The 20,363-nt window shown below is 39.7% G+C and overlaps 1 protein-coding gene across 4 annotated transcripts in view; it reads right to left on the bottom strand.

The window, feature by feature from the left end:
- Positions 1-1,123: 1,123 nt before the first annotated feature.
- Positions 1,124-20,363, bottom strand: part of LOC120416291 (helix-loop-helix protein 11) — a 204,822-nt gene continuing 185,582 nt past the window's right edge. For all 4 annotated transcript variants that reach the window (XM_039578005.2, XM_039578006.2, XM_039578007.2 and 1 more), the window contains exon 4: positions 1,124-3,350. In XM_039578005.2, coding sequence (XP_039433939.1) covers positions 1,899-3,350 — 1,452 coding nt within the window. In that variant the 3' untranslated portion in view covers positions 1,124-1,898. The remainder of the gene's footprint in view (positions 3,351-20,363) is intronic.

The raw sequence follows: 20,363 nt of genomic DNA, 5'->3' as shown, positions 1-20,363 counted from the left end.
TATGCGTAGAAACACAGAAATCGGTCGAAAAATTTCAATCGCGTTTTTCTCAGTTGCACTTTTTTGAACATGGGACAATTATGCGTAGAACGGCAGTATAGGACCTTTAAAAAATTGCTCTAGATTTTTATAATCGAACTTAAGATAAGCGAAACATCGAATAATCGAGGCTTTGGATGATCGAGTCTGGACTGTATACTCAAATATCAGTAAATTTCGCTTAAAAATGGAGTAGAAATCCTTAAAAGTTGGCCGGAAATAACCGTGGTGACTATTGCAATCGATCGTAATATTTTGAACATATTTCTAGAGAAATTTCTATTGTGGATCGAAAAATCACGACCGAAATCAGCAGTAACAACATCAAAAATTAAAAAAAATTAAGCATTTAAAAAAATTAAAACTTTAAATTTTTTGAAAAGAGTTATGAAATTTTTAAAGTTAGAATAAAATTCAATGATTCAAAAATTAGAAATCCAATTTCATAAAAAAATAAATGCAATTTTTTATATTTAAAAAAAATTACTCTGGAAACTTTTTTTATTTCTATCATTTTTAAATCTTTTTAAAATTTGAATTTATAAATTTCTTATGATTAAAGAAAATTATTTTATTTTTATTTTATTTTCTTTTGAAATTTTCGTCATTTTTGAAAACTCGCTTCGAACATGTCTTGAAATTTTCTCGATTGTCAGTTGTAATTTGTCGATGGTAGATCGAGAAATTACTATTGAATGATCTCAATCTACTATCGACAAATTACAACTTACCATTGACAAATTACCATCGCAATATTTCGATTGAGAAATCTCGATCGAGAGTCGAAAATTTGCCCAAAACCAAGTGTGTAGTTTAACTAAAAACTTATTTCTAAATAATTTTGGTTTTGACAAGATCTGAGTGAGTTTAAAGTCCTTTCGAGCTTCAGAAAACGAACGCACGTGGCGCTGCGATCGGTTAAAAGAACCACCTTTCGCATTGTTCTCGCGGAGCGATTAAAAGTCACGCAGAAGTTGTTTTAACGGCGTAGTCGAGCTATTTCAAATGTTTTAGTAAATTACAACAAACTCCGAAACGATCGCAACATTTCACAGGGTTAAAAAAAAAAAGGAGTTAACTTGAATCGCCAATCTATTGTTTTGTCGGTTTTAACATGATTTTTTCTTAGCCTTACGGTATAATGCAGATGGTTGTTGTAAAGGTACACCTTTATGTTTTATTTGCGTCCATCTCGGAGTCTCTCTCTCTGTACAATGTGTATATGTTTCACGTTAGTTTTTTTCTTCTTCGCTAGTCAACATACGTGCTGCTCAGGTGTTTTCCTCGCGTTCTATACTATATGTCCTAACACGCGTGTGTGTCTGTGTGTTGCTTATTATTTTGATATTCACGTTATCAATTCTAGTTTAGCTTGTTTTTTCTTCTCTACGTTTCCCGGTTTTCTTCACTCGTGACATTCTGTGTGTTTTAAAAATCAAAACAAAGAAACTATGCGTCTAATAAAAAGGGGGTTTGGGGAGTTAAACAAGAGTTTTGTGGGGTTGAATGTCTGCTCTAAAACCTAACGCGCGAGCGCGGGAAATTAAAAACAAAAAGTATATATGAAAAATAAAGATTGCCATAAAAATCACAACTTTGTATAAAACGAAAAAAATATACCGCGGGATGCATTGAATGACGATGTGTGTGGAAGGTTGTTTCATGTATAACTGCTGGATCGGGACGAGAGAAAAAAAATATATCTGCTACTGCTATAAAAATAATTAACAAAAAAGAAAAATGCTCCGTCCAAGAGGTTCTTATCGGCCGCCAATGTCCGCCTGGTGGTGGTACTTGATGATCACGTTCTTGCTAGCAGGGGCGGCGGCGGCGGTGATCGTGGAACTACTACCAGCTGATCATGAGTTCTGCTTGACGACGATCACGCCCGGCCGGCACTGCTGATGCTGCTGGAGGATCTGCGAGGCCGTCTGCTGGGCGCTCGGAACGACGACGGTGGCGGGACTCAACGTGGGCGTGATCGAGACGGACACGATCGCCGGATGGCCGCTGGGGTTGCTGGACGAGGCGGAGGTAGCGCTGGACGCGGCAATGGTGGAGGTGGTGTTGGAGACGGCCCCGACGGCGGCAGGTGCCGTCCGGAACTTCAGGTACGGCTCCAGCTGACTCTGGCGGTGATCGCGCTCTTTCTGCTTGCTGGACGTGGTCAACGCAAGCGGGACTTCCTGTACGGCGGCCGGTCGCGATATCGTCAACTGCTGCTGCTGCGGAGCGGGGATCACCGAGTCGAACGCATCACCCTCGAGGTGCCGTATGGCCTCCACTATCGTCTCCAGGTTGTGTCGGCAGGTGTTGATGCGGGAGTTGTTTTGCTGTTGATGCTGCTGGTTCGGAACCAGTTTGCTGCTGTTTGCGGCCAGGTGCGAAAGGTGATCGTCGTTGACGACGATCGACGAGGGGGAGTTGATGCGTTCGACTTCGACCTTGGGTTCGGCCTTGATGGCCGCCTCCAGGATCGTCGGGAAGCGGTTCTTCTTCGGGGGCAACGTGACCACCGTCGTCTGCTGTGGCGGCTGCGGGAGTGGCAGGGGCTCGATCGTTGGCGATCGCGACCGTGATCGCTTGATGAATACCTTCTCCTCCTTCAGCGGAACAATGTTGAGAGTCTTGGCGATGGGCAAGATCGTTTCCTCGATCACCTCCTGGTTGCAAACCGCAACCAGCTGCTTTTTGGCGATGATGCCGCTGTCCAGCGTGATCAGCTGCACGTTCTCCATCTTTGTCGTCGGCTTCGTCGTCGTTGTCGTCGTCGTCGGAATCGCCGCAATTTCCTCGATCGCCTCGTTCGCCTCGACAATGTCCGGGTAGAGCACTCGCGCCGGGTAGATCTGTCGCTCCAGCGCCTTCAACCGCTCCTCGAAGATCGCCTTCTGCCGTCGCTCGACCTCCAGCTGGTGTTTCAATTCCAAATAGTCCTTGGCGCTAACGCTGATCGTCGGTCCGGCCACCGCTCCAACCCGTCCATTTCCGGCCGCCGTGATGATCGTCTGGCCGGTGGCGTTGTTCACGACCTGCATGAGACTAACCGGCTCCGGCGACATCGAGCCCAAACCCTCGTCCGACGAGTCCGACACCGTCATGATGGCGTCGATCTTGCGCTTCTTGGCCACGGTCGTGACCGGAACGATCGTCGTCGTCGACGCTACAGTGGCCTGCTCGGTCGCTGCCACCGCCTGGTCCTGCTGGTCACGTTCCCGGTCACGTTTGAGGGCGCAGTTCTGTGACAGCAGTCGCGTCTTCTCCTGCTCCAGCGCGTAAATGTACTCGGCCGTTTGCTGCAGGATTGCCGCCTGTTGTGAGAGGGAGAAAAAAAACAAAAGTTAGTTTCATGTGCAAAGTGCAATGCAAAGCCGGTTAGAACCAGCTCCACACGATGCACGGCGTCATTGCATTGACTGTGGTCATGATCGCGGCCCGCCGGTGTCGCGTACTAGCTAAATATATATAAATTCTATAAATATATAGCCGGTTTGGTACGGCGAGTGCCGCTAACTCTGGGCGGCGATTTGAATAATTACTGTTTCTCAATCTGAATAATTTAATTATTTAGCAATGAGGATTTCTCGAATAAGATTTAAATAGTTTGATCACTGTAACGAGTGAACTGAATTGAAATAAAAATCTTTAAATCAAAATAGGCACTGCCAATGCAGGGTTAGCATGCAATAAATACGCACTCTTCATGCGTGCCACTTTGAATGCATTTCGTGCAAGCAACCACAAATGTGCAATTTTCTGTTTGGGTTTTACCCATCCTCCGTCAGTTTCTGTCTGTCTGGGACTAGGGCAAGCGAAGATAGTAGGCATCGCCAAGCCAAACAGAGGAGACGCGGGGAAACAATGGAGACGCGGGGTTGTTTTTTTTTTAAATTTCAGTAAAATGTTGGGATGTAAACAAATACCAAATAAGGCACTTAATCAAACCGAAGGACAAACTTTATGAGAATTATTGTGTTTGAATTTGGTCTCAAAAAATACATTTTTGCAACCTAACAAAAAATATAAATTCGAACCCAAAATATTTAAAATTTATGAAGAAAAATATGTTTGTACCGAACTACTAAAGGAGGTGTTAGACTATGACAAACAAACAAACTCGCACTTTTATGTGTTTGACAGTTTGCCAAACTTGCAAACTTGTTTATGGCAACTCGCAAACGAAGCAAAATGTATGCAGGCTGACGTTTCTGACAACAAACGCAGCCAAACTACCAAACTGTCAAAAAGTGCGCGTCTATGTGTTTGTTTGTCATAGTCTTGTGCCTCCTTAAGGCTTACAAGTATAGACTTGAAAAACCTGTTTTTTCCAATCTAGATGGACTCTTTTCATCTGAACATATTTTTAGTATAATATGCTAGTTAGAATGACTCTCAATGAAAACAAATAAATCTAATATCTCGCGTACTTTTCCAAAAGGTCCTTTGTACATAGGAAACCCATGGCGCATTGGTTGTTTTGAAAAAGAAATCTAGATATATTGTTTGACTTCAATAAAGATTACGACATTGCTTTGCTTTTTTCATTAATATGCCAAGCATGTTGGTCAACTTATGGCTTATTTTTTAATGATTTTTTTTTCCAAACGCAAATATTTCTAGAGTAATTTTTCAACACAGCCCATTTGCTATGGGCTTCCTATGCAGATTGACCTATTGAAATTTAAATCGCAAAATTCAAGGAATAACGTCAAATCCTACATTTTTGCCTTCCTCACCGCAATGAGGAAAGGCTATAAAATCGCTCGGAAAATGAACTTTTTTATTCGACCTCGTAGACCCACCTTCACGTATACCTATCGACTCAGAATCAAATTCTGAACAAATGTATGTGCGTGTGTATGTCTGTAAGTCCGTGCACCGAAAAATATGCACTCGATTATCTTCGGACTGGCTGAACCGATTTGGACCGTTTTGGTCTCATTCGATCCGTCTTAGGGTCCCACAAGACCCTAGTTAATATTATTATGTTAAGAAATGTACTTCAAAAGTTATGCTAAAAAAACGATTTTGGCCAAACTTAGGAAGATTGTAAAAAGGGAGGTTTTTGTAAGAAAACCTGTCATGCTATATATTGTTAGAAAGGTATTTCAAAGACCTTTGCAACGCGTTGAAAAGATTGAAGATCTGACAAACCCATCAAAAGTTATGAGCACTTAAATGTTATTTGGACACTTTTTTAGGCCGGATCTCAAATATTTTGATGAAAATAAGTGTTATTTATACACTTTTTTGAGGCTGTGTGTATTCACTTTATGAATGCGAGGAAGGCACCAATCACCTAAAGGTGGATTAAGTAACGTTTTTAAACTAATGATTAAAAGCCAATTGTGAGAGTGGTGGTCCAATAGTTGTTTCGTTGAAATGTTGAAAATTTGGCTTGTAATTTAAATTTTTACATATTTTTTAGTTTGCGCACCGTTCTCCTCGACTTCGTCCAGAATCGAGGGACAAAAACTTTGAACAATATTTGCATCGGCCTTATTTTAATTTAATTTTCATTATTTTGCAACTTGTTAGGAGTATGTTTCAGAGTAAAATTGTCAATCTATTTCCCTCCTTCTTTCCGATCAAGTTACTTTTTTCCAAGTTCAGGCATTCTCAGTTCCCCAATCCTTCCCGCGATTATAACGCTAGAATGTCTAACCAACAAAAAATCAGTGCGTAAGCGCTCCCACCACCTAGAATCAAAAAACTCCCAATTCCTTTCCTGCCCTCCCGGTAGCTCCATTTCGAACTGAGAGAGAAAGTCCTCTCCAGAAGGTGGGCCGCCCACCTCCCCCCACCGGGAACAGAACGCACCAGTAGGATCCACCCCAAAATTAGCTCCAATCAAAATCTGAGTGAACCCCAATTGACGGCTCTAACACGGCGGCGGCACGGCCTTCAAATACGAAGGGGGAGCCGATTCCCAAATTTGTCCAACCAGGCACGCAGCAACTCCCGGAGCGCTCACAGAGCGTGCCCGCCTCGTACGCACTTCAAAACGCACACCTTTTCCCCGCGCGCGCGTTTGTTCGGTCTATTTAAATTTTTAAAACCTCGACCGAATGCATCAAAAACTCGGCGAAGAAGACGCGGTCAAAATCACGGCCACGAGTATGCGTCGTTACTCTCACTCCCTCGGAATTTTCCCCCGAAAAAAGTCGGAGATCTTCGTCGCGATACCTCCTCCCGTCCTCGATTCCGTTGCGTAAGGCCGATCTCAAGACATCACGCACACGCACCGTCAAGAAGAAGAAGTTTGAATGTTTTGACCGTCCGCGGGTCTTTTTCCTTTTGCTCGGATCTTTCTAAACACCAACCCGTTGCGTTGTGCGTTTCCGCCCCTCCGAGCTCCGAAATCCCGCGGAGTCGTAAATCAACGCACATTTCTCTACGAGCGTTCAAAAAGTGCGTACACAAGCTGGGCGCTGGTTCGTGGTGATGGTCAGTTCTTCGGTCTTCTTTTTTTGGGTACGATCAAATACGCATGTGTGGCTTAAGTCTGTGTTTCGTAGAGTTGTTTTTGTGCGTATCTTGATTGCTCAATCAGAACATAAACACGAAGTGGAAGCGGACAGGATAGGACGATTGTTAACATCTAGAAATTTAGTCTTTTCGATTTTTTTTTGTGATTTTCTTCTTTGGTTTCATTTGGCTTTGTCTTTGCCATGAGTTGATCAAAATTTGTTATGTATTTTGCAGTTTCATAACATTATTTTGTTAGTGTTTGAAGGGCCAAATTAGGCTCCTTTAGTTCAATACAGAACTTATCTAATTTGTTTGCTTTTCTTCCCCCGTTTGAGCTTTTTTTTTCATAAAAAATGTTTACGAAAATCATACAAAACTTCTACGCTCTAGAAAAAATATGAATTAATGATGAATTTCATTGAAAATTATTTTATTAAAATCATTGAAAAAACACAGTAGGCTGCAATATTGCTTATAGTTGAACCAAACCCGAAACTTTTTTTCAGGAAACTTGTTTTGCAAATTATTCTCTACAATGTGATTGTTTCGAAAATGTTTTAAAACTATAATATGGCAAATTACTGAGAAAATAATTGTGGGAAACCTTTTGGGTAGTAAAAAGCATTTTAAAAAATAATCTAAGTTAAGCATTGTTTAAAGCTCCGGGCATAATGTTGCTGAAATTCCATCACACATTGTACAAAGAAAATATTTTTATTCGGTCGTCTTGGTTTTCTTTCCAAGGTTTTTCCACTTTTGACTTTGGGATAATTTCAAAGAAAGCTAGAAATCTGGTAAATTTTGTTTGAAAACTTTCTATTAGAGATTAAATATTAGTGAAATACGGTAAAATATGTTATTTAGAGTCTCTAAAGGCATATTCATAAGAAATTTGATTTTAATTTCGTTTGTAGTTTGTTTTAAGTACATTTGAGCTCATTTAATATAACTGTTTTTAAGAATGTTTAATTTTCAATATACACTGCTATTTCTACCTAAGGGCCAATGCGCACTTTCCAAGAAAAGGGCCAAGGGCACATTCTTTTATCTAAGAAGCTGTTTCCATTTTGGCTTATTTTTTTCGAAACCTTTATAAATATGAGTAGCTTTGAAAATTATTACAAAATTCTTGGTTTCAAATAATCTTCTCCAATTTTGTAATATTTAGCAGATTATGTTTTTTTTATGGAGATTCTTTCAAAGTCATTCTTTTATAAATTTCGGTGGGTTTTTTGTTATCTTTGAAACGTAAACGGATCCCCGAATATCTTAAACAATATTTTTACTGTGCGTTTCTATATTTTCCAACAAAAACTGTTATCATTTAAATCAGTGAATATTAATTTTTGTGAAGCTTGGCTGAGAACAGGAACAGACAATAGATTCGGAGCATTAATTTTTTTCTTCATTAAGTAAAATCGTGAGTATTATTCTTCTTCTAAAGAGAACACAAGGATGGCCAACCCTGGTTATAGATTATGCAACCTCAACTGTTTAATGTTTAATTTAATAACAACAAATTTTGGAAACAAGTAAAAAAACAAAATTTGCCTGGAAACATTAAAAAACACTCGCAAAAATAAAAGATTGTAGACTAGGCCTAGACTTATTACATAAACATATTTTTTAAGCATAAAAAATTGAAAAAGGTGAGATTAAACAAGAGAAGTTAAGCTATTACTACAGATAAAAAAGGTTTCTCTTACCCTCTGTTTCTGAAAGTTGGTCAGATTTTTTTAACAGCAACAACTTTTAAAATCATTTGAAAACTTAAAAAGGTCTCAACAAAAATTGTCACTTTGGAAAGACAACTTCAATCTTTCCAACCTTGCAACCACCCAATGATTTCAATACTTCCAAAATAAAACCCAAAACTCGCGAAACGAAACATTGCTGCATCGAGCTCGCGCCCGAGTTCAAGGTTAATTAGTTTGGCATGAGTTCCCAGCACACCAACTCTGCGGTGTGTGCAGCGCGGAACCACCCTACTGCGAGAGCCAACCGCGCGCGAAAGTGCTAATTTCGGGTGCTAATTTATTTCCATACTCTTGCTGCTCGGCTGCCCGAAAAGTTCAATGAATCCAGAAGAAGAAGAAGAGAAAAACCTCTTCCATCATCTTGAAGAGGGGGAAATCCGACTTTTTTTTTGGTGGGGCCAGGAGAACAGTTGAAATCTATTCCGCAATGGAACCAATTCGTTGGGAGGCACAAATTACTTCAACTTCCTTTTTTGTTGATGTTTCTTCTGTATTTTGAGATGTGTTCCGGTTAATCGTTTCCTACTGTTCCAAATGAAAATCTAACTTTCGTAAACTAACTCGCGAAGTTTAGTGACAACTTAATTGTTGCATACAACTTGAACAACTAAATCCGAAAACTGCACGCAAATGAATAAATTCGATCAACGACATCTGGCAACAAAAAAAAAAAAAAAAACGTAAATACCTAGAAGATTGTTAAATCTCTTGACATGTTATCTTTCTAGAAGAATCAATTTAGCAGGTGTTTCTAATCAGATGTTCGTCAAAGATTTTCTCATTCCTTAGCTAATCCAGGTCACATATAAGTGATTTGAAATAATCGAAATGCCATCGCGATGAGGCCCAAACGTCGTATAACGTTCTAACAGCTCTAAACTGCTATCATAAACTTTAGAAAGGAACCACCACTCGATTACGATCTAAAGCCGCACCAGCTGGCCATTGCCATCGTCTTGGTGTACAAAATAAACAAAAAACATCAACAAATTCATGTGCATTTTTCAAACTTCTACAAACATTCTAGAACGCGTTTGTAACACATTATATCGTATACGCGATACACGAATCGATTCCATTCATATCTGTACGCACACAAATACATTGATACGCCACCACCACTAGAAGCAGGTCGGCAGGTGAAGAAACTCTTGTCCTTCAACCGGCCAGTGAGCATAGTTAATCACAGCTGCTGCTGCCCCTGCTGACCAGCGTGGTCTTATGGAATTGGCTGGTTCACCGGAGCACATGTTGAGAGGTTCAATCTTTGGGCCAAACACGGGGGAGGTTGGTTGGTTGGAGGACTGGGGGTTAGATTGAATGGGGGATGTTCTGGATTTTCACTTAGATTTTTACCCTAATAAAATCACAAACAACACTTAGATTTCTATAAATACCTATTTTGTTTTTATAATTTGTAAATAAGAGTATTTAATTTAGAATTCAACATTTAAGTTTGAACACGTTTGGTGAAAAACAGGCTAAGATAGGACAAATTAAGGATTAATGGTTCGTAAGTAGCATATGTAGTTTCACCACTTTTAAGACAATGATTTAACTAAAACGATAAGAGCTTTGGTGTCATAAGAACTATTTTTAGTATTTAATTTTACGTGTTTTTGGGCCATGTCAACACTAGGGTGGTCTTAATTTATCTCATTTTTCAAATCATTGTCTTCAGACCCAGATGAGATAGGGACATACAGTCAGGCCTCGATTATCCGAAGCCTTGATTATCCGAAGCCTCGATTATCCGAATTTTCAATTATCCAAGGTTCGATTGATTCGATTGGTTCGATTCGATGAGACTTCGGATAATCAAATCATGAACAAACATTTTTTATCGATTTTTGTTATATTTATTTTCTTACTTCAAAAATTTAAAAATTAAAGTTCTGCGACCCCATTTTAGTCAAATTTGAAAAGTTCCCACTGAGAATTTTGGCTCGAGCCTTCAACATTTAATTACCGCCATTTTGGCCGCCATCTTGGATTTCAAAATTCAAAATAACCTTAGAGTAGTTTATGGGTCATGCCAAGGGTACTGAAGCTTTGCAATCAAAAATAAGACAAAGAATTATTTTTTTCGTGATTTCAGTATCCAAAAATTGAATGAAAGTTTATTGTGAGTTTTTTCCGTAAACAGTGTATTTACCATTGACATCAAACAATTTACTCATTAATTTATCGAATATAACCCCGTTTTCAATATTATTCCGTATAAATTTTATAAACAAATATCTAGAGTTTTTTTTTTAAGGTCCTATAAACTATTGTCTTTCATATGTTTATAGGACCTATTAAAAAAAAACTAGAATTGATTAAAAACTGTCAAGTTCAAATTAAGATATCTAAAAACAGACACGGAGATATTTTCGGGAAATGTAGTTGAAAGTGTGTTCTTTCAGATGCTTTGTTTGGTTTCGGGTCAAAATGCGCCATATTGAAAATAAGGAACTTAAAAAATAGGCTCAAAATCACTTAAAAATTGATATAACTCCTCAATAAAGGCTCAAAACATTTTGATGTCTTCGGCAAAAATGTGTAGTTTTATGTTATGAACAACTCTTCATAACATATTAGGCCGCTAAAATGCTAACCTTTTGAGTTATCACATTTTTGCAAAAATGGCGTATACGCCATCTCGTGCCATCAATAACTTCAAAAGATAGCCCTTATCAAGTGCAACAACGCTTCCAGAAACACCATTTGGCTAGGACGTCAAATAAAGGAGTTAACAATTTATCCCACTTAAGTTTGCTATCCAAACACTGTGCAGTCAGAGATTTGTTGAACATCTGACAGTTTATCAAAATTTTAAAGTTACTTTTAACAAATATAGATATTTAAAACAGATACACAGCAAAAAATCCGATTGTAAAATCGCATGCAAAAGCATGCACATCACCTTCGTCAAAAAAGACACTTAATGTTAAACACTGCATGTACAATTTTTGTAAACACAAAAAAAAATTGCAACCGACGGGATTCAAACCCAGCACCAACAGTAAGGACTGGCGCCTTAGCCTACTCGGCCATCAGACCGATGAAGAATGGAGAGAATAAACGCATATAAGAGCTTGACATTTCAGTGTGTAATATTACATAAAATTTCATAAAATAATGCAAAGTTTGTTTTACACCCAGGTTTTTTACACGCAGCTGGATTACTATCTTTTTTGCTGTGTATGTCAGGAGATTAAACCATCACCCAGTTGTAAAGGAACCAAGAAACCAAGAAAATTCCGTGCCAGTTTTTAAATTGAAGGAACTCACAGCAAAATGTGTGATTTGTTCATCTAGCAGTGTCTAAGAAGAAGAAAGCAGAATCGTGAACACCAACCTTTAGCAGTGGGAATTAATAATTAAAACAACAACAAAAAACTCGCTTCTGTATAAAATATCGATAATCAGGTGTTGATGAGATTCATTAATTCGGGTTTGTGGAGGGAAACTAAAAACAAAACAGAGCAGAATGTAAAATGCCACTGCGTTCTTGTCACGTCAGTCTGTTGGAATAGAAGCAAAAGGGGGGAACCCACATTTTGGCCGAAAAAAGAAGCACTTTCCCAGGTTGTTAAATGCCTCCCGTATCATTAATTGGTGTGCGCTCTGGATGGTTTCTTTATCTTGTTCCAGGCAGTTAATATTATAATGAAAACACTAATTTAAAAATGCGTACATTTATGCTCCCATAAACAGCGAAAATTAGCAAGTCACACACACGATGAGTGCAAAAAGAAATCTTTAAATTTGATTCAGTATTTTCACTTTAGAATTTTTGGATCACGGAGAAAAATCTGTTCTCAAAGTCGTGAGAAAGCGTTCATAAAATTCGGAACCAGGAACAAATTTTTAAAATTGCGTGGAATTTGAACATTTTGTTCTTGGTTCCGAATTTCGTGAACGCTTGTTCCCGCTTGTTTGGAAACTGATTTTTCTCCCTGTCGACAATTCGAGTGCAGCTCTAACGGTAAAGTGACAGTTCGGTGAAGACACGTTGCGCCCGTTTAAATCCCAGTGTGGATGATGTTTTTTTGGCAAACATTTAAAGCGATTTCATAATGACGTTACTGGTGGCCACGAAGGCCTCCCCCCTGAGACAGTCGTCAACACCTCGGACAGGGGGTCTGGTAATCGTCGGCATGTGCCGCGACGACCATACTGGTCAACTCAAAGTGGCCGTTTGTCACACCGACCGCGGTGGTGGTTCAGCGAATTGGCAAGTTCACGCGCACGGCACACCGTAATTAAAAACAAATATTGAATTGTAAATTAAACGATAATGGATGCACACGCGTTAGATGACCGGACTCGCGCTCCTCGTGGTCTGAGGGTTGCCTAATGGACGGGACTTGCAACTGCAGCGATTGCAAATGGATTACGCATGCTTAAGAATCAACAAACGGGGAGAAACTTGTTTGGATTTGCAAAAGTCTGTCTCGCTGTTGGTTGTTGTTTAGGTAGAATGTTTGAGGGAATCTTAAAATTGAATCTCTGTTTAGATTGCTAGTTTTAACTCACAAACAAAAATTAGTCTACTCACAGAGTGCGACCACGACGCTCATCACTTTTGATCAACAGGGAAGAAAAGCATGTACGATTTAAGGGCATTATGTTCTTGGTGTTACCATTTTCCTCTCAATCCAAATCGAGACTATTTCACTCTATCTTGGGTGTATGTTTCGTGAAAATCAATATCGCAACCGCAAGTTTGAGCTTCATCGTAATACTCGTCTAATCGTGTAACATATGCTTCAGCATCTTCTACCCTTCCATGCAGATTCCAATCTCCGTAGACATCTCGAAACATTCCGGCTAGACGCACATTCCTACGTCGAATGCCATAACGTCGCAATGTCTGTCGGTTGCCGCAAACTAGGGGAAATATCCACCCTGTGTTAGTACTCCACACAGCATACGCAGCAAGATCCCGTCTCCCCATCCCCCCATCAAAAATCAATCAAGGATGTCTCGGATGACGGGGTCGCCGCCGCCGGCTGACGAAGGTCAACCCGCAAATAGACCCCGACATAGAGGGGCCTCCTTCGCGTTAGCGTCTGTTGTTGACTTCCGGCAGGATATTCAGCATCTGCAAGCACATTCTTGTGTCAACATCGTCCCCCTTTCCCCCCTAAACAATCATCCCGGGTAATTAGTTGCGCCTTTTTTCTCTTCTTATTTAAGCGCCAAAGTTTTCCGGCGAAAGCGTTTCGTCCGAAAAAGAAAAGCTTGACCACGTGAAAAGGGAAATTTTGTACTTTTTTTTCCTTAGAGGAAAAACAGGGCGTTGTCTGAGGGATTTTCTTGCTGCCTTTTGCCTGGTGTAACGAGCCACGGCGAACAGAAGTTGCATAGTGTGCGACAGTACACGCTGCCGTCTGAGGTTTGAGTTGGTAGACAATACTGTGCTCTGGTTGGGGACTATTCAAATATTACGTAACGATCTCCTTCCAAGAGACTGGTGACGATTCAAAACAAGCCAGGAAGAGTAAAATGGTCTTGGTTTGGATTGAGAGAGTTATGAAGGAAATCGTACCAACCGCATTTGCCATCAACTTTTAAGTTGAGAGTAAAATGCTCTAAACCTTGCTCTTTATCCTTCGCGTAAAAATACTTTTGAGAGGCTTTTCCTCTTGGTTAGACTCTGCACATTTTTGGGTTTGAAAATCCTAATAAAGACTCGGTGAACTGATTAACGTTCGGAACAAACACAGATCTCTTTTTTTCGCCCAACTGAACTAATTTGTAATGAGAAGAATTTTGACTAGTCTTGATAAAATTATGAACACTTCAGATGTTTGGTACAAACAGACTAGCTTATTTTTTTACAACGGAATTGATTGAAATTGTAGTTAAAATGTAACATTGAAAAAAATATTGTTTGAAAATTTCGTTTATTTAAATACAGTCAAGACTAGATTATCCGAAGGCCTCGAAAAAATGTCACTTCGGAAAATCGAAACTTCGAATAATCGAATCACGAAAAAACATTTTTTTTCGTTGTCAAATTTTGATTATCTAGCTTAAGTAGACCCCTAAACTACGCCAAAGTGATTTATTTTTTTATCCAAGATGGCGGCCAATATGGCGGTGACGAAATATTGAAAAAATGCATCTTATTATTTAATAGGCAATCAACTATTCAAATTTGACTAAAATAGTGTCGAAGAACTCGAGTTTGATGGTTAAAACGAGAAAAAGACAAAAAAATTGGTCGTGATTCGATTATCCGGAGCAGAGCTGAAAATGTCAGGGGTCATGACGCGAAAATCGGCGACGCTGACACGAATTTTTGAGATCCATTCACTGAACCGCAAAACCGTGACATAAACAAACCCCGCGCAGTCGTGAGTGCCCTAGCTCATTGAGCAGCTGCAATGCGAGGCAGTAGTCGACCAACGCTCATTCGACGTTGCACGCACACACATAAAGAAACAAGTTTTTATACAAAAAGTTTGTATTTATGCGTGGAAATGTAATTTTGAAGAGTTGCTTTGGAGAATTTGAACGGTTCGCGTCGCGGTCAACAAGCCGGATTTTCGTTGCCGTTTCCGTCTTTGTTTCCCCCCCGATTGTGTGTGTATTTCGACCCGGGTGATTTCGGGATGTTTGACAGTTGCTTTGGAGAATTTGAACGGTTCGCGTCGCGGTAAACAAGCCGGATTTTCGTTGCCGTTTCCGTCTTTGTTTCCCCCCCGATTGTGTGTGTATTTCGACCCGGGTGATTTTGGGATGTTTGGAAGTTGTTTTGGAGAATTTGAACGGTTCGCGTCGCGGTAAACAAGCCGGATTTTCGTTGCCGTTTCCGTCTTTGTTTCCCCCCCGATTGTGTGTGTTTTTCGGTCCGAGCGGTTTCGCGTTTTCGCATTTTATTTGGTTTTATCTTTCCACAGCCGGCTGTCTAAGATTGAATCATTTATGCTAAACTCAACACCAAATAACCGGGAATAATCTCATCCGCATCCTCCGACTATTTGCCTTGAGAATGCATAATACACCACATCATTAAACAAAATTTATTGATTATTGGGTCGCATCATCATCCTTTATGATGAATCCTGGCCATTACCCTTTCCCACTAACAAAATCCCAAGTAGAAGTAGTTTTCCGGCACACGTGGGGGTGTGGATATCGTATAGAACCCACCCTTTGTAGCAACCTGTGCTAACTAACATTCCCGTCCCAATCCCCCCGAGATCTACAAACTGACATGGCGGGCGCCGTTGGTGGCCAATGACTGTTACCTATTTGCTTCAGATCTAGTTTTAATGATCTTGATGTTTTATCTTTTCAACGCATTCATACATGCTGTTGATAAGGGAAACGCCATTAGATCGTTTAAGCGTATGGTCAGTTGTATTGATAGGATATTACGGTCCTGTTCAGCAACGGAGAAGGACAACCATGGGTGGTCTCTCATGCTCATGCTCATGCTCATGCGTGGAAATGTAATTTTGAATATAAGTTATGGTTGTTTTAAGTGTTTTGCACAGTCTAAACCATTTAATTGTTTGAAAATTGTCAAAATAGTGTTTAAAGAGGATTTTACGAGTCAGTCATATGACACGAATTGAGTGAGTGTAGCTCATTTTTTCACGTCTCTCATTCTCCAGCAGCCGACCGGCACAAGTCAGGCGGCAGTGGTTGAATAGACACAGTAGGCTTGCAGTCACATGCTAGCAGTGAACTGACATTTTGGTTTGCTTCATGTGTACGCTGGGTTGTAAACTTTTTGCAGGCCTGATCCGGAGTCCCAACAAACCTTCGGATAATCAAAACTTCGGTTAATCGAGGCTTCGGATAATCGAGTCTGAAACGTAATTGGACTTTCAACCCAAGAATAAATTGCACAAAATAACTATTTTTCAAATTCTCTTTTTTGGCAATTTTGTGGGCTATGACATAAGTTGGTCAAAATTAATTTAAAAAAGTAGTTTTTTTTTACTTTATTTTTGTATGTAAAATCAAATTTGCAATTGAAAGTATTTGACAAAAAGTTCCACGAAAGTTTTTTCTTAAAAATTTGACGCCTATTTTTTCATGTTTTATTTTCTTTCAGATGCTGTATCTCAGAAACAGCAAAGTTATATAAATTTCGTCAAGTCCAAAAATAGTTTTTTGCGCAATTATTTTTTTTTGTGTGAAAGGTCCAATTGAAAAAAAAACAGGTATTCTTCTATAGTGTGACTTTTTCTGAAAAGTTCTAAGCAATACCTACAACTTTGCCCAAAACACCAACAGTTTTTAAATATTTGTTTTAATATAGCCTTCTTGTATGACGGTTGACATCTTTTTATAGAGACTTCAATGGACGAAAAAATTATGCAAAATGATTTTTTTTTTGTCATAGAAAAAGTACACACAAAGTCAAAACATACAAAAACCAAACTTTCAAAAAAAAATCATCCTTGAGAAAACAGATTAGAGAATAGAAAGACTAATTTAGTAGAAAGAAGCAATTTTGCATCATTAGTTTGTCCATATAATTTTTCATAAAAAAATTGGTAGCTGTCCATACAAAAATGATGTATGAAAATTCAAAAATCTGCATATTTTGAAGGAATTTTTCGATCGATTTGGTGTCTTCGGCAAAGTTGTAGGTATGGAAAAGGACTACACGGTATGATACACGGTAAAAAAACAATATTTTCAATTTTTTTAAATCAAGACTGACATTTCAAAAGGGCGTAATATTGAATTTTTGGCCTTTTTGAAATGTTAGTCTTAATTTAAAAAAAATAACTAACAGATTATTTTTCATAACTTCGAATGAGAACTTGCTGCTCACTTTCTAATGAGCTATGCATTGCTTGATTTTAAAAGGAAACGTTTTTAAAAGCTGTGATCCGATGAGTCAACATTTTGGTATGAATTCAAAAGTGTCAATATTCAAGTCAAATCATGTAACACAGGGAAATTCTGAATCCCTTGAAACCTCTCAATTTTTATAAAATAAAACCCAGCAAAAAAGATCAAACCTCCCCTGACCTACACTGGCTTTTAATCCCACAGCATTGCAATTTTCTCAACCAACCCAACCCTAATAGCTGACGCATTTTCATTTTCTCCCATCACCAGGATACGATGCTCCGGATCCTCGTATACCTCTCCACCACCAACTCCAACCAACTTCATGCTCCCCGCGTTCCAACGAAAGCTCTGCAGCAACTCGGCGCTCTCGGTCTAGAGCAGTGTCTCCAACCCGGTCATGTTCTCCCCTCTCCCGCCTCCCACCCAACATCGGTTCCATGTTCCTCCGGCGCGTCACCGCGGCTGGGCCGACCAATCCCCAATCCACACTGATTGTCTGCAGTGGGGGGCTCTGCTGGCGAAAATGGCGTGGCGTCATGTCTGTGTCGCAGAGGTTCCAGCTGTTTCCACCAGACTCCGGGGCCCGCCGTTCCGAACCGATTTTTCTCGTCCTCGTGGCTATATACCTACTCGGCGATGACGGTCGTCGATGACTGTTACAGCTGTGTTTGTGAGGGTGACCCCCCCACCTCTCAACATGTGTTCGCCCTTACTATGCCATTGGCATCTGTGCCAGCAGTGTGTCCTCTGGAAGCGTTCCACTCCTTCGACCAGGCTGGCTGGCTGTACGTCATCATTCATAAATGGAGCCTCAACGCGCATGTCGCGAGGACCGTCAACGACAACTCCGACCGGAGGTAGGTATTCCTCCTGCAGAACGCTGCCAAGCTGGTCCCCAGCCCCGCAGCGCGTCGTCTTTGTGGGAAGAAGAACAAGAAGCAGTGTTTCCTGGCTGGGTTGAAGAAAGGAACCCCTGCTGGGAACGCCGAGTGGAGTGAGGAGAGTACTCTCCTGGTGTACTACTACAGGAATCATCTGTTCGGTCGGTAGTAGCGCGCACGAGCTTTTCTTGGTAGACATATAGGAAGGATAGCTATACGGTGGTGGTTGTGGGGGAGATGATGCGGGACTTTTCCCGGTTTTTCGACCGAACCACGACACGTGTGCACGTGTATGAGTTGGTAAGGAAGACACAGCGATTTGCATCGTGTACGAATACTACGGAAGATTGGGTGTTTATAAACAAAACACGAATTAGTTTATAGAACATTTTTTGAATTTTATTTGTTGGTACTGAAAAGTACTTTTTGCAACTCCGGCGTGAAACTGCTTAAAGACGGCATACTTTTCTCTACCACCTAACAGAATCGAAAAGTAATACTTTTCGATACAAAGACTGAAAATTTCTACTATTCAGCACTAAAAAGGGTTCTGGAAATTGAACTTTTCAGCCCTTGTATCACTTTTATATATATGTTATACATTGTGTATACTTTTAAATATTGTTTTAATTTGAACGGTGAAGTGATTTAACACATGAACACATGACTTAGAATTCCATTCAATTGCAAAAAATGTTTTATGCAACTCGCTGCACTTGATTTTTTCAACACTCGTCGTATTTATCTAACTCGGAAAACCTCGTTGGAAAAATATACGACTCGTGCTGAAAAAGTCTTCTGTTTGCAACTTGTTACATAAACTACTATTTTATTGCATTATTCGTTGAGTCTTTGAGGTCAAATATGACTCATACAACATTCTAAGGGCGGATTCAGATTCAGGACATGATAAAACAAAAAGTGACTACACATTTTTAGAACTTCGTTAGGGTACATAGCAAAAAATCTGATGGTAAAATCGCATGCAAAAGCATGCACATCACCTTCGTCAAAAAAGACACTTAATATTACACACTGCATGTACAATTTTTGTTATCACAAAAAAAAGTTGCAACCACCGGGATACAAACCCAGCACCAACAGTTAGGACTGGCGCCTTAGCCCGCTCGGCCATCAGCAAGCACGGCGCGTTGGCGAAGTGGTGTATGGTGTATGTACACGGTATGCGAAAGAGCGGGGTTCGATTCCCCGGCGCGCCAGATGTGCGGTAGCTTTTTCCTCGCACTGTTAATTTCTGTACTCATTCGGCTTGAAGAATTAGCATGATAAATTAAGAAATCGCGTTGCCCTTTGCTTAGGGTAAAACAAAAAATCTTAACCTTAGGCTTTGTTGATAATTAGACACATTCAAATGAAGATGTCTTGAGTTTAGAGAAAAATACTGAGTTTTTTTAAAGCATTTTGTTGCATATAATTTGGCTAGCGCTTTTTCGAGATATTCGAGTAATGTCATAAAATCATTTTTTCAAAACGAATATATACGTTTTAGAGCTCAAAAAGTGCTCAAAACATCATTAATTTCCAAAACATAGCCCTTAATTGCTACGACAAAAAACAGATTTTGGTGTGTTGCTAATGCTATAATTTATAAAATTAGTCGTAGAAGTAAATTACGAGATAAAATTTTGGTGTTTTCGAGTGGCTTGGATTAGCATGCCTACACGGAGAAAAAAGAGTTCCCAAAATCGTGAACAAGTCGTTCATGAAATTGGGAACCACGAACAAAGTGTTTAACTGTCATGGTGCGTTTTTCAAAATCGATTACATGAATGCGTGCTCACGATTTTGGGAACTCTTTTTTCTCCGTGTAATAACTTTCTAAAAGAGAAGAAAATTTCGAAAATATTCCTGGAACGTTAGAGGTTCTGAAACACCCTAATCGTGAAGCACCCCCATTTTCAACCAAGCTTTTGCAACAACTCTTCTGATTGGTGAGCTCAAAAATTTTCGTAACTGTGGATTGGTACTTTTGTTTTGAGATGGTTTTTCTCTAAGAGATGGTAACTATAAACTGTCATTCTACAGTGACGAAATGGCCTACTTGTCGTCACCAAAAATAAAAGTGCTGAAAAATTTATTATAGCACTTATTTGAGTGTTGAAAAGTTCGAATTTTAAGTACTTGTTTGGGAAGGTAATACTTTTACAATGATTTTTTTAGATGGTTTAACACACGGACGCCAACTTCAAGCAGAGAAATAAAAGTTTCATTGAAAAATCTTACACTAAAGTTTTTTTTTCGGAATCGCATACAATGTTGCATGCAAATTGTTGCAAAACTCTTTTTTGCCTTCCTCACCTTATTGAGGAAAGGCTATAAAATCACTCGAAAAACGAAATTCTTAACTTGACCTTATAGACCCACCTTCATGTATACATAT

This window comes from Culex pipiens, chromosome 2 (assembly GCF_016801865.2).
Source record: "Culex pipiens pallens isolate TS chromosome 2, TS_CPP_V2, whole genome shotgun sequence".
NCBI classification, from domain to species: Eukaryota; Metazoa; Arthropoda; class Insecta; order Diptera; family Culicidae; genus Culex; species Culex pipiens.
The sequence above is the reverse complement of the archived record's forward strand: the minus strand, read 5'-3'. Positions and strand labels throughout refer to the sequence as shown.